The sequence below is a fragment of the Vanellus vanellus genome (assembly GCF_965231255.1).
Source record: "Vanellus vanellus genome assembly, chromosome: 6".
Lineage (NCBI taxonomy): Eukaryota > Metazoa > Chordata > Aves > Charadriiformes > Charadriidae > Vanellus > Vanellus vanellus.
The window spans coordinates 21034094-21047979 of NC_138911.1; the positions used below are offsets into that span (position 1 = coordinate 21034094).

A 13886-nucleotide genomic window follows, 5' to 3' on the forward strand; every position below is an offset into this window, starting at 1 on the left:
AGAAGGAAATAAGATGCAAATTAGAAAACAACAATAGAAAAAAATTATTGACAATAAAGGCTAAGGCTATTAATCATAAGTTTTGGCATTCTGCAGAATGGCCATTAGTTTAGGGGTTAAAACAAGTCTAATCAGGTTCTGTACAGTGTAGGGAAGTGTGTGCCATAGCCCAGCGTAACTATCACTTCAGGTAAATTAGCCAAAACCTGCAAGCAATGACTGTCATTGACCTAAGGTATATTTGGCACTGAAGGAAGGAAAGAATTGAATGACTAAATATGACAAGTGGCATATTCAAAAATGGATTTAGAAGGGACAGCTATCAAAATTAGAAAGCTCTCAGTTCAGAGTCTAAAACTAAAAGCCTCAGATGCACTTAGTTGTTAATGCAGTATTTCCTCAGTGTCACAGCAAAACCATGAACCAGACCTGTAGCTGTTTTTACGTAACTGACTACTGTGGTTATAGAAGCACTTAAATAAAACTGCTGTGGTGTTTACTGCTGATTCACCAGGACCTTGGTCCCCACACAACAGTATATCGTGTACTTAAGGTTAAGCATGTTGGCTTTCTGTGTTGAAATTGCTTGGTTCTGTACGCTGAAGCCTGATCTATATGAGCTGCAGTAGACTGAAGCTTGGAATATTTTGATTAAATGACTGAATGGTGAAATGTTTTTAACAGTGTATCATGTGATCTTATCTCTTTTGAAATAGTTCAGAGGAGGGGGGAATACTGAATAAAAACCTGGGACTGTTGCAAATACTGGAGAAGGAAAACATCAAACATGGTATGGGTAAAGATTATTTTTTTTAGGAACTCTTTACTTTCACTCATGGCTACTCAGTTAAAATGCAGAAGATGCCCCAGTTTTTAGTGAAACATGATTATTGCTGCCTTGAAAGCTAGAGATGAGTTATATCTTGTGTGTCTCTGTTTAGTAATTAATTTCAAGTATAAAATTATTTTGAAGCTTTTGGCTATTTAAAACGTTGTAATGAGGGTGAATATAAGAGGATGAATATGAGAATAGCACAGTTGTTTTCTTAGAGTGTAAGAAAAATAGCCATAAAATCAGTTACAGGTCACATCCTGTATCTTGGTATGGCTGTAATTTCTGGGAGTTGGAAAGCTTTTGATATGTTGTGTGGCCAAATAGCTGCAAATAGCCTCCTGCATGAGAAAGTAGAAGTTCTTGGAGGAAGTGCTATTTGCTCTAATTTTCAGATGGATACCCTTGATGGTGGCAGCCTTTCCATAAACGTTTCATCAGTCTCTTTTGCTTATTTCTCCCTTTTCCTTCTCATAGATATGACTAAAGGGCATAAATTGTTCAAAGACCATTTGCTTCATTTGAGAGCAGAGCTGCCTGTTCAGAGGTGGCAGAAAAAAATTATTTACCTTTTTATCCCCCCAGCTGGAATTGCATGGGGAAGAGATGGAAATGTGTAGACTTTCTTAATATTGAATTCACTTCCCTGTTAGCACTCTTTTTTTTTCCTACAGGTTCTGACAGTCCTCGTATCCTGAGTTCTGGAGACTAAGGCTTCTTTGCCCTGTACACACTTAGTCATCTTAAGCAGTTTGGGAATCATGATATTCTTACCTTTATAATTTCTTAAGGGAACCGAAGGAAAACAGGATGGCTTTGATTGTCTCAGTGCCAGTGTATGTTGCATTGGTTTCTCAGGTGGCCAGAAATGTAGCTTTGGTCTTGTAGCTTTGGCTCTGGGGCCAAAGAGATGGTAGAAGCTGGGATTCTCTTTGATTAGAGGACTTGATGGGTGCAGTTTATAGCTGCACAGAGGCAGTGTGGAAATTATGGCATATACGACATGTTGGTCTGGCTGGACTGGCACCATTCTGTCATGATGGGTGCCTTTGGTTTAAGTCAAAACACATTTCTAATTTTCTCATGTAAAATCAAGCAGTAGTTTAAGCTGAAGTAAGATTTTTTTCCACGTAACAGGCTGAGAGAGTTGGGATTGTTCATCCTGGAGAAGAGAAGACCCCAGGGAGACCTTATAGCAACTTTCCAGTATCTAAAGGGGGCCTACAAGAAAGCTGGAGAGGGACTTTTTACAAGGGCGTGTAGTGATAGGACGAGGGGTAAATGGCTTCAAACTGGAAGAGGGTAGATTTAAAATAGATATTAGGTGGAAATTTTTTACTTTGAGGGTGGTGAGACACTGGAACAGGTTGCCTAGGGAAGTTGTGGATGCCCCATCCCTGGAAGTGTTCAAGGCCAGGCTGGATGGGGCTTTGAGCAACCCGATCTAGAGGGAGGTGTCCCTGCCCATCACAGGGGGGTTGGAACTCGATGATCTTTAAGGTCCAACCTAAACCATTCTATGATTCTATGAGCAAGAGCCTCACTGCATACCATTCCTAGGCATAAATTACAACTAATCAGGTCTTATCACTCTAAGAGCGAAGAGTTTCTGCACAATACGCTCTTGATTTTAGAGACTTCAGTTTGTTAGAAGAGGCTTAGATGCCAAGTAAAATTACTGAACAGAAAATTGGTTCTGTTTCACCTCAAACCAGGACAGCCCCCTTAAGTACTGAAAGGCTGCTATAAGGTCTCCCTGGAGCCTTCCCTTCTTTGGGCTGAACTCCCAGCTGTCTCAGCCTGTCTTTGTAGGAGAGTTCCTCCAGCCCTTTGATCATTTTTGTGGCCCTCCTCTGGACTTGCTCCAACAGGTTGCTGCTGAGTTGCTGCAGTGTGTCTTAAAATAAGTTGAATGTAATGGGATTTGGACTATTTTTCCCTTCCTAAAATAAATCGTCTTTTTTGAAAGAAGAAGAGAACCTGGGGTCAATGAACTGAATATGAGCCAGCAATATCGCCTTGCTCCAAAGAAAGCCAACAGCATCCTGGACTTCATTACCCCTGGGATACTCTGTCCAGTTCTGGATTCCTCAGCACAAGAGAGATGTGGGCATGCTGGTGTGAGCCTAACAAAGGGCCACAAATATGATTAAGGGGTTGGAGCATCCACTGTAGAAGACGAGACTGACTGAGTTGGGGTTGTTTACCCTGGAAAACAGAAGGTTCAGGGGATCTTATCAATGTGTATAAACATGTGATGTGAAGGAGTAAATATGATACTCTTAGTGGTATCCAGTGAAAGGACTAGAGGCAATAGGTGCAAACTGAAACAGAGGAAGTTCAACTTCAGTGAAAGAAAATAGGTTGCCCAGAGAGGTTGTGGAGTCTCCAACCTTAGAGATACTCAGAACCTGACTGGACGAGGTCCTGGGTATCCTGCTCTGGTTGACCCCGCTTTGAGTGGTAAGGTTGCAGTAGACAATCTCCAGAGGTCCCTTCCAACCTCAGGAATTCAATGATTCTGTGAAAAAGCAGCCTTTTTGTTGCAGGGCTCATGACTTCCTGAGGCCCTTTCCCTGTCTTGTTTTCTGTGACTTCCCTGACCACCTTAGAGTGGTGGTATAATGCTGAGTTGCTTGTGAAGTGCTTTCAATATGAAATAATTTCTTTATATATAATATTTCTTCATCTCTCCTCAGAAGTGTCTGGGAAGAAAAAGTTGTATTGTGTTGTCTCTTGTACCTTACCTAGTGACCATGAGTAGCAGTTATGAGGGCTCATTTTATGTTCTTACAGTTGTTTTTCTGTTTTCTGTAGAGTTTTTGAATGCAAATGTGCTGGACATTCTTTTAGAGGGGAAAGTGCATACCACACAAAGTATGTGCAACTCCTTTTTTTTCTCAGGCAATCCTACCAGTGTAGTTTCTTTTTCTCAGTGTATCAGAGGTATTTGCATTAATATTGCATTCCAAGTTGAAAATTTTCTTCCTAACCCCCCCGAGTAGTGTCGCAAGTGTCTCCTTCCTGCTGCCCTCCTTCTCTAGCTCAATGTGTTTGGAAATCTTCTTGAGTCTTCTCTATGAGGATTCTTCAGCTTCACAGTGTCATGTAACCTGACTTTTTAACAGGGTGTTGAGGCTGTATTTAATACATGCTTGTTTACTTTTGAGAAATCACTAAGGTGTCTTACTCGTTTCCATGTGGGTGAGCAGGGAAAGATGTGCTCTTTACTTGCAAGCACTTCATTGCAATAATATTTGAGCATCCATCAGTTGACAGGCAATTATGTTTTTCCTCTTTGTTGTCACTTGCCAAATAGCAGAGTATATATATGTAATGTGTATATTTTAAAAGAATAAACCTGTCAGAATAAAAGTTGTAGGAAAATAGCAGTGGAGAATGGTGGTTCTTGGTGGGTTTGTTAACTTTGCTTTAAATACATGTCTTTGAATACAGCGTGATTAGTTGTGATGGTTACCTGTTGGGGCATATTTTTGGGTTTGGTGTAATGTATTTTGTCAAGAACATCCAGGTCTCATAGTTCAGTGCTTAAAGAAAAAAAAAAGAGGTAATTTGAGTAAGTAATTTGCAGCTTAATGCTATGCAAGATAGCCATTCTTTTCCCTTCTGCAAACAATTGTTACTATTTAATTTCACAGTTGAGATTTTGTAAATTTAAAGGTGGGATGAGGGAAGTAAGTGCAGGAATCTAAACTTTGTAGTAATTTCCTGTAAATTCCTGTTTTGTGCCCTGGGCTTGTATAAGTTCAGAACATTGTTGAAATTGGAGAAGTTTGTGCTGATTTACATCATCTGTACAACGGGCCCCTTTTGTGTAAGCAGGTTATGTAAGGTTTGGCAACCATACTGTGTTTTGGGAGGTGGAAAAAGCGTTTGGGCAATGTTGGCCAGTTTTTATTATGTCCATGATACCTTTCAGCTCAGATGGCTGATCAGCTGCTCTTTGAGGGCATGGCTGTGATTTCTAATGTTTGCAAAAATGATGAGAAGAGAGATGGAGCGCCAGGAAATATGAAATGCCCTGTAGTTTTAAAACTGAGGGGAAATATAGTCTTCATCCTGTTTCTGGTCCTGAGTTAGGCCAGCAAAAAAGAAAAAACCACTGGGGTGCGGTTTGGCAAGTTTGAAATCTTCATTTTTGCAAGGTGGCTTTCAGTCCCATTCTTCTGATAGTACTGAAGCACCTTTTAAGCCCTGGTTCAATGTGGTAATTAAGTATGTGCCAAAACCCAGTAACTTGCTGACTGCAGTTGAACTGCGTTTGTTTAATTGCCTTTTGACTGGAAAGCTTGGTAGCGAAGCTTGGAGCTCCTGTGCTTATCAATAGAGCAGTAACAGAATTTTACAAACTGTTGAGTCCAATACTTCTCGCTACTGGATGATGGACTGTATGGACTGTTAGTGGTTGGTTGTTCAGAAAGAAGTATATATTTACGTCTTCTGCCCGATGAAGCTTTGGCTTTTGCTCTGATTTGTTCCTGCTGGTTTCTTTGGTGTAGCAAAGTGCAATTCAATCAAATCAGTTTAGGGACAGAATTGGTGCAATTGTTGCGAAATTATTATTAGATGTTAATCTCTTGTCCCCGTGTTGTGGTCCTGTCCCGTGCTTCCCCCCACCCCCACCTCCCCCTCCTTCCTTTTTGCCTTGAAAGTCTGGAGTTAAATGTTAAAACCTAGTAAGGAAGAAGACACTTAAGCATCTCTGATGAACTGAGTAAAGTAAACCCAGAGTTTGTCCTGGGGCTGCTTTTTGTTCAGTGCTTCTCTAGTGCTGTTTGGTTGAGGTTTTTTAAGAGTATTGATTTCTGATAGCTGCTTAGCAGTGGATTTTGCTCACAATGGCTTTTTTTTAAAATGTATTAGCTCTTTAGGAATTGATATTTTTCATTTGCTTTTATAGTCTCAGTGCTGTTACGCTTTTATTGACCTGTTGCAATCCAGGTGGGCTAAAAAATTCCCAGGATGCCAAATCTCAATCTTAAAAATGTGATCAACCTAATGTGTACTTAGATACCAAACACTGGTTTTGATATTTTTAGCTCTCTGTAGTTGTTATGGTATTCCCTGGCCCAGGAATATTTAAAACTGTATAATTTACATTTAAAAACACCACCAACAACATGAAAATCAACCAAACAAAAAACTACCCAAATACATGTGTAAGGCTCTTCTGTATTATTCAGTGTATATCTTCTCAACATGCTTTCAAAACAGGGAGTGTTTAATAGCACAGGTAGTACCGGACTGAGATTCTTTGCATATTCTACTGAATTTTCCTGAAATCTTATCTGGGCTAATTTTTTTTTTTTTTTTTTTATAGTGAATTGAAAACGATAGGGGTTGTTAATGTACCAGCAAAAGAAGGTTATATTTGAAAAACAAAAAAATCAATCCGGAACCGTCAGCTGTCCCAGAAACACTGATGATGTCTAGACTGTTCCAAAGTGCTTGGTTTTTGTTGAGGTCAATAAGAAATATGGCTCCTGAATTTGGTAATCTTAACAGGTTTAAACTATATTCATTAAGGTTAACTTAAATCAAGTTGATTTAAATCAGTTCCTCACATATAAACTGTTACAGTGTGCACTGATTTGTTCTCTAAGTAGCCACTACAGGCTTTTTGCAATGTTCATCCCCGCCCACAAAGCCCCAACCAAAAATACCTGCTATTTGCGTAAGAGTTGATCGGATGTCCTCGGGGCATTTGGAAGATGCAAAATGTAAGACATAATGGCTACTACTGGATATTACTAAAATACTTAGTTTCTCTACTGTTTTTTCCTGAATGGCTCTTTCTCTGGTGAACCTGGCTAATGCAAACAAATTTCAGTAGTTTTGACAGAAGACTCATTTTCTGGAATAGATCCATGAGTTATTTCAAGGGTAGGTATAAAGCCTGTGACTTTTGTTTGATAACTAATCTCATAAAGGAAGATCCCCCACCTGAAATTTTTACTTTTTGGTGGAACTGTGGTTCAAGTCAAGTTTGCAGTGCTAAGCTTGTGTCATTCTTTCCATGATAACCATGGATTTTTTTTTTTCTCTAGGATTTATAACTTGCCCCCAAAAAATCTGTCTTCAGCTGAATCTCAATATAGAGTGTCTCAGCCAGGATGCTGTTTGTACTTAATTTGGTTTGAACTAGCTTTGTCACTCAAAATAGAGGGGGTTGAAAAAAAAAAAAAAAAAGGAAAGCTCAACACTTTGTACATTCTTGAAAATCCCACACAGCAATGCATTTAAAACATGACATTTTATGGCCTATTACAGTTTGATGTTCAGTGCTGGGTTGTGCCTTGTGTTGACCAAAAAATGTCAAAACAGCCTAGATGTTACGGTGGGAGAAGAGGGATGAAGAGGACTACCCCAGCTAACTGTAGAGTCCAGGACCCTAATTTGTGAGTGACTTATCTAGGAGGGGGTGGAGAGTAATACCTCTTTCTCTGGGGAAGTTTCATAGGTGGCTTCAGCTGTGTGGCTGCTGCCTTTATTAATTCCTTCTGTTTCAGCACCAATGCTTTGGGAACATTGGTCAGACTGATCATTTGCTAGGGCAAATGAAAAGTTTTTTGGTTTTGTTTTTTTATTCTTGTAGGGTGCTAATGTTAGCACCAGGGGTAGGAATCAGGGAAGGAACTGCTCCATTTGGCAGCAGCATGGTTTTAAATAGGCTTACATAGACCAGAGACTCCTGCTGCAGGAGCTGCTGATTTCTTACAGTGATATCCAAACTCCCAGTTCAGGGTCTTGATGTGTTAAGAGATCCTCTAGCCAGAGCTGATTTCCTGTAATTCATGGTAATTCAGCACCTGCTGCCTGCTGAAAGGGGGAAACCTGTTAGAAAAGGAGAGGAGGTTAAATGGAGACAAGAATTGTTTTTTCCATTCTGTTGCTTGACATGCTTTCCTGTGGCAGACCATAGGGGTGCTTTGTAGCACGTGGGGGGAATGAAACCATTACTTCAGTCGGTGCTTGATTACTGCAGAGGTACGATATATTCTGAAAAGTTCACCAGGAAAGTCGGCTTTGTGATACTTACGGGATTGCAGAGGCATCCTGTAATCAGGGTGAGGTGGTGACAGGGTAATAATAATCTTTTATATGTTGCGTTAAAAAAGTCCAACTGGAAGACAAGTGCTTTGAAAGAATGCTGCGTGCATTCAGATTGTTCTGCATGTTGTCTAAATGCATCTTCATCCTGCTAGCCTTCCCACTTTGTTAATACTGTGTAGTTGGATCTTTGTAGTTTGGATCTTTGAATGACACAGGCATTGATGAGGATTGAGCTTGGTACCTGTTAATGAGCTAAAAGGTAGGAATGTCGTTTTCCTGTGGCAACTTAATGTGTGAAGTTGAGAGTACTGCTTTTGTCCAGCAGTCTCTGTGTGGCCGGGGGTAAACACACATCACCTATGAAATTAGGCAACAGGGTTTTTGGAGGGGGAGAGGCTCTTGAGCTGGAGCTCCTTTAATATCATAGAGAAGCCATGAGGGCCCTTTGGCTTACAGACTTTTTTTTTTCCTTTCATCTGAATGTATTGAGCTTCAGGGCAGGCTGAGTTTTAATGGGAGGCTTGAGGAGAGCAATTTTGCTTAAGGGTAATTTTAGGGATATTTTTTCATCCTTTTTATTTTAACCTGCTTTTAAGGTTTAATTGGACTTAGCTAGTTTTGTCTCCTTTGTTTTTTGTTTTTGCTTTTAAATAACTGTCACGGGATTTCTGATTTTGGTCTAACCTACTTTTTAGTCTGCATTTATACATTTCAATATATGAATAAGTGTGGGACTGTCATAGCTGTATGATATAGCCCAAAGTCAAATTCAATAGCCAGGTTTTTCTTAATTCAACAGTCCCATCTTTTGTCGATCTTCTTTTCTGTAGAGGTGGCTCCAGGTGTTCTTTGAATACTTCAAGCTAGTGCAGGTGAGCCGCATCAAAGAACTGATTTGACCTGACCAAAAACGAGTATTTGGCCGGATCAGTTTCACAGTCTGATTTACCTGCTGGTTGCACAGACAGTTTCTTTTATGTCTGCTTTTCCATGGCTTCCGTTGTTTGTCAGTAGCTGCTTCCACACACAGTTTGAGCTGCCACAAATTACAGCCTGACTTGTTAAGGAAAACCAAAATGAGTGGCAAGTTACATTCGTAGGTTGTCCTGTGAACTGGAGCAGCTCAGCTACTGCTGACACTTCTTCAAGAGCAATCAGTCTATCCTGGCTGCTGTAGCTGAGAATTTTTGGGGAAGGTATCTGGGGACATGAGTCTGCTGCAGCTGCTCTGAGGTGAGCTGTCTTAGAAGCCTGAGGACTCATCTGCATGCAAGCTTTACCATTTCAACTAGAAAACTCCTTATTTTCCCCTCCCACACTCAAGCGTATATGTATTGTGATACAAATGAGTCATTTCTGCCTGTCTGTCTATCTGTCTATTTATCTATATTTTTATCTATATTCCCCTCTTCGTGCTAATGATGATATATGCTGCTGTGATCAGAGTGGTCTAAATAGGTGCTGCGACTGTGCTGGAACTGGAAGTACAGCTGAATTGGGGTGCAAGATGTACGCAGAGATCAGAGCATTTTAAGCCTAAGTGAGTTGTGAAGGACACGTGCTGGGGATCACTGTACATCTGCGTATTCCTCCTTGGCTGAAATGATGGCCTCAGCTGCACGTGAAGCAGCTACAGAGCTACTGCAGTTTACAGGAGCATCTTTTGTTGCAAAGGGGAGAACATCCTGCTGAGGAACATGACAGCAATTACAAATGTAGTCCCCCGCTTCCTTCCCAGAATGGATAGCATTCTCTTTCATAAAAGAAACCGTGAAGCTTTTTTCCTCTGTGTGTGTTCACAGTGCACTTGCGTTTACTTCCTTTGGGGTTCCTTGTGTGGTTGCACAGCCAGTGCTGTCTTCTTCAGGGTTTCTGAGAGTCTGGGATAATCCAGGTTATGAAAAGTCTGGGTAAGCACGGGCTCTGCAAGACTAGATAGATGCCTCTTTACCATGATTTTCTGGAGCTCCAGTGGTAGCAGGACTTAGCCTAGATGTAGCTCAGTGCACTTACCCAGCTGGTGCCCTTGTGGCAATGCTGTTGATCTAATATATTGTGAGGAACCTGGAGTGCTGGAGAGTCCAGTGCACAGACGCTTAGTTTTGTTTGAGGGTTCCCTCAAGTCAAAGGCTTCCTGACACAGATCAAGCCAGAAATTACTGTCTTGGCACTGGCAAAGCAATATAGTTTCTCTGACTGGCCTGAGGTAGCTGTGCAATGGGTTGGCTGTAGTGTGTTTGCACCCCTGGCATGCCAAATTTTTAAACTGAATATATTACGGGGGGTGATGTTTACCATCTGGGAACTGACTGTCCTCTTCTGATCAGACAATTTTTCTCCGCGCTGTTAATGTCTCTATTCAGGCTACTTAAAGTGCCCATAGGTGGAGTGACAGGAAAACTGGCACACGGACGGGAGGGGGAAAAAGCACCCCAAAATTTAATCTAATGTCATTCCAAGTCTGCACAGATTAATGATTTATTTATTGAAAGAAACAAATTTCAGGGCACTTGATTTTATTCTTTTCTGTGTATAGACTTGCAAAAGGAAGCTCAGCTGTGGTCATTGCCTGCTTGGATAGGTAATTAGTTGCTTCAGAATATAATTTAGGATATTAACTTGTAATAACTGACCAGTTGTAAATGCTTATGACAATCAGACGCTGCTCAACACTGAAAGAGTACGGTAATACGTTATGCAGAGGCAGTGCTTGTGAGAGATGCTCTCACGAAGGACTATTTTTGCACCCTCTGGAACTGTGGTTTGCTTTATGCTAAGTATATTAATCAGTTAATAAGTATGTTAAAGTTTTGGGGATATACATTTGTGTGTATACACTAGTCTGTGTACATACACTAGTCTATGTATATACACTTACGGGCTTTGCAAAAAGCTGCTATCCCTTTTGTTCCTAAAGCTAACCAGCATGTATTGTGATATAATTTGTGTGCATCTCTGGTTTCTTTTTCAGATACATGTATTGGACTGACTGGGGTGAAACACCCAGAATAGAACGGGCGGGAATGGACAGCAGCACACGAAAAATAATTGTTGATTCAGATATTTATTGGCCAAATGGACTCACGATAGATCTTGATGAGCAGAAACTTTACTGGGCTGATGCAAAACTGAGTTTCATTCACAGGGCAAATCTGGATGGTTCCTTTAGGTAAGTTTCCTTTAATCAATAATATGGTGTAAGTTATTTCACACCTCCTGTATTCATTTTGAACTGAGGCATTTTTTTTTCAGTAATCTAGAATAATGCCAATGCCATATTGTTCTTTTTAAATAAAATTGTTAATAGCCTTGCAAAAAGTAAAGTAGCCTCACATCCTATAAAACTGATTTTAAAAGTAAGACTGTGTGTATCAGTAATTCACTATAAGCTGTTTATAGCCTTCTTGTACAGCAGGATTTTTCATTTTTAGGTTCATATTTGTCTTGAAAATAGTTGGAGATGTTTATCCTTGGCCCTAGGCAAGCTAACTAGTGACTGGGATTTTACAGTACTGTTACTGTATTTTTCTTTTTAACAGGAAACATACATTAAAACACGCTTGTCCTTTGAACCATCCAAAGATATCCTTTGTGGCATGCCTATAAATTAACCAAATTCAGCTTATTTCAAGACTGCAAGCGAGAAGGAAGCAGGTTTTCCTAAAGCTTGATATAAAGCACAGTATGGAATTTTTGGGTTGTGGCTCTTGTCCAAGGGTTCTGTTGAGTTTTGGCTTTTGTAGACACAGAGAGGTGACCCTTCAGACAGCACAGACCTAGATGTTTGAGATTGCACTTTTACTTCTGTGCAGTGTTCAATGGGCAGGTTGTGTTGGTCCTGAAGGGTGAATGTCATCTGCCAGTGAAATGTCCTGCTGAGGAGACAAGTCTCTGCATTCTGGTCTGGCTTTGGTCTTCAGGTAGTTTAAAATGACATTTTCATTTTCCTGATTTCATAACATTTTAAATATATACCTTATGAAATAATTTTGCTTTGGTAAAAAGTGGGAGGAGTTTTTATTTTATGCATATGTGTGTAATACAATAATATGCCTCCCCCCCAGCCACTGCATTTTCCATGGTGGTTTTCAGTTTTTTTTACCGAAGTGCATTCTGTGCCTGATTTTCACACTCATAAAAGAGGAATAACAATATTGACATCCTTTATAAAACACTCTTTAAGTTCCTTTGAGAGCACTATGTAGGAGCTAGATAATGGTGGCATTGTAGTGACAAGTACTGACTGACAGTCAGAAGCATAGACAAGGGAAAAGGCCTTTACGGAAGGGAATGGTAGCTGAAAGGCTGGGTTGCAGGTCCATAGACAGAAAGAAAATGCTGTCTCAAAATTCAAAATATGAGAGAGATTTTCATACAATACAACATGAATATACTTCTCTGATTTGGGTGCGAGTGGCACAGGGTGAGGTTTCCAGGCTGATTCTGCAGTTATCATACACATACAAATTGTATAAACTTTACTTGCACGTATGTGTAAAAACTTAAAGTTGTAATTGGTAAGTAAAATTTATCTTGCTTCTTTTAAAGTAGAGAAAGGCCTCCTGAAAGCGAGCAAGCCTTTGAATACACTAAATTCAGCAATCTGTCTGAATTACTTTGTGATAGATTAGTGCATGTCCGCCACCTCCCAGGCAGTTTTCTATTGAACCATAAATGAAACTGTATTTTAAGAAAATATTAATGTATTTTCCTTTTAAAAATAGTTTCTTCTTACATATTTAGCTCAACTACTGGAGGTGGGGATATTCCTATGCAGGATGCATTCTGGAAATTCCTTGTGTCTAACTGCATGTGGACTTTTAGGCGTTGCCCAATATAATAGCTTGATGTCATATACCTGTGTATACTTTAGATTGTCACCATATGATAAAACTTCCTTCTTAAAATGTTATGCATATTAATAAAATTCCATGAATATTAATATTAATTTTAACTCTTTTAAAATTAAATTTTTATTTATTCTTTTTTCTCTTCCACTGATCAATGTTGAAACAGAAGTCTGTGAAGTTGGGACTCAATTCTGGTGTCAAGGTAGACTTCAATAATGGTCCAGACTAGATGATAACTTTGGAGGTTGCTTCTGTTCCTTAAACAAAGAGCAAAAATAAGTTTCACACAGACTTGACAAGAAAGAAATCTTATGGTGTTTCAAACGCTTCTGTCCCAGAATCACTTCAGAATTCAAATAAAAAGGAAATTTGCATTCTGCATGGTGGATTAATTTTACTGGAGCAACTTGCCTGTTACATCTTAGCAAGCTTCAGTTTGCAGGCACATCGGCTGGAACTGTTTCAAGGGATGTAATTACAGGAGAAGGGGAGACTTGATATCTAAGAATGTTGGAAATAGGGGCAATATATAGTGGAAAACAGCTGCTGTGATACTAGTATACAGCTACTGCTGTTACTAGTGAAGAAGCAACAGCAAAGGTGACAGTGGGAAGAGAAAGTGAAATCATTCTGTTGTGTTTTATGGTGAGAGAAGTAGTGATAATTTGAAGCACAGAAATTTTAGAGCACTTCCAATTTTATCTCTAGAACAGAAAGGAGAATAATATTGTTTTCTTTTTTCCACATTACCTGCTGTACATGCAAATACTTGTTTGCATGTGTCAGTCTGTTTTAAACTCCTCGATGTCTGAGTACATATGAAGAATTTTGGGGGTAGTTTTTATATTCTCCCCCCTGTCCCCCCGTTCCCCCCCCCCCCCCCCGAATGGTACCTAAGCTACTCAAAATGAAACAGAATCATTTCCCTGCCAAATGTTAACTGGTTTTTGGTTTGTTTTTGTTTTTTTTTTTCTTTAATCTCTTCAATGGAAACAATTTAAATGCAGGTCTGAATATAGACAAAAGAAAAATACTTTCCTCAGTTTCCTTCAGGATGGTGCTGAGACTTCAGATTTCTCAAAGTTCTATGATTTGAATAAGTTCTGAGTACTGGGTTTCTGTGTCAGAAC

The 13886-nt window shown here is 39.8% G+C and overlaps 1 protein-coding gene across 3 annotated transcripts in view; it reads left to right on the forward strand.

Annotated features, from left to right (window-relative positions):
* Positions 1 to 13886, forward strand: part of LRP5 (LDL receptor related protein 5) — a 166906-nt gene that overhangs the window by 44056 nt on the left and 108964 nt on the right. For all 3 annotated transcript variants that reach the window (XM_082486003.1, XM_082486002.1, XM_082486001.1), the window contains exon 3: positions 10878 to 11075. In XM_082486003.1, coding sequence (XP_082342129.1) covers positions 10878 to 11075 — 198 coding nt within the window. The remainder of the gene's footprint in view (positions 1 to 10877; positions 11076 to 13886) is intronic.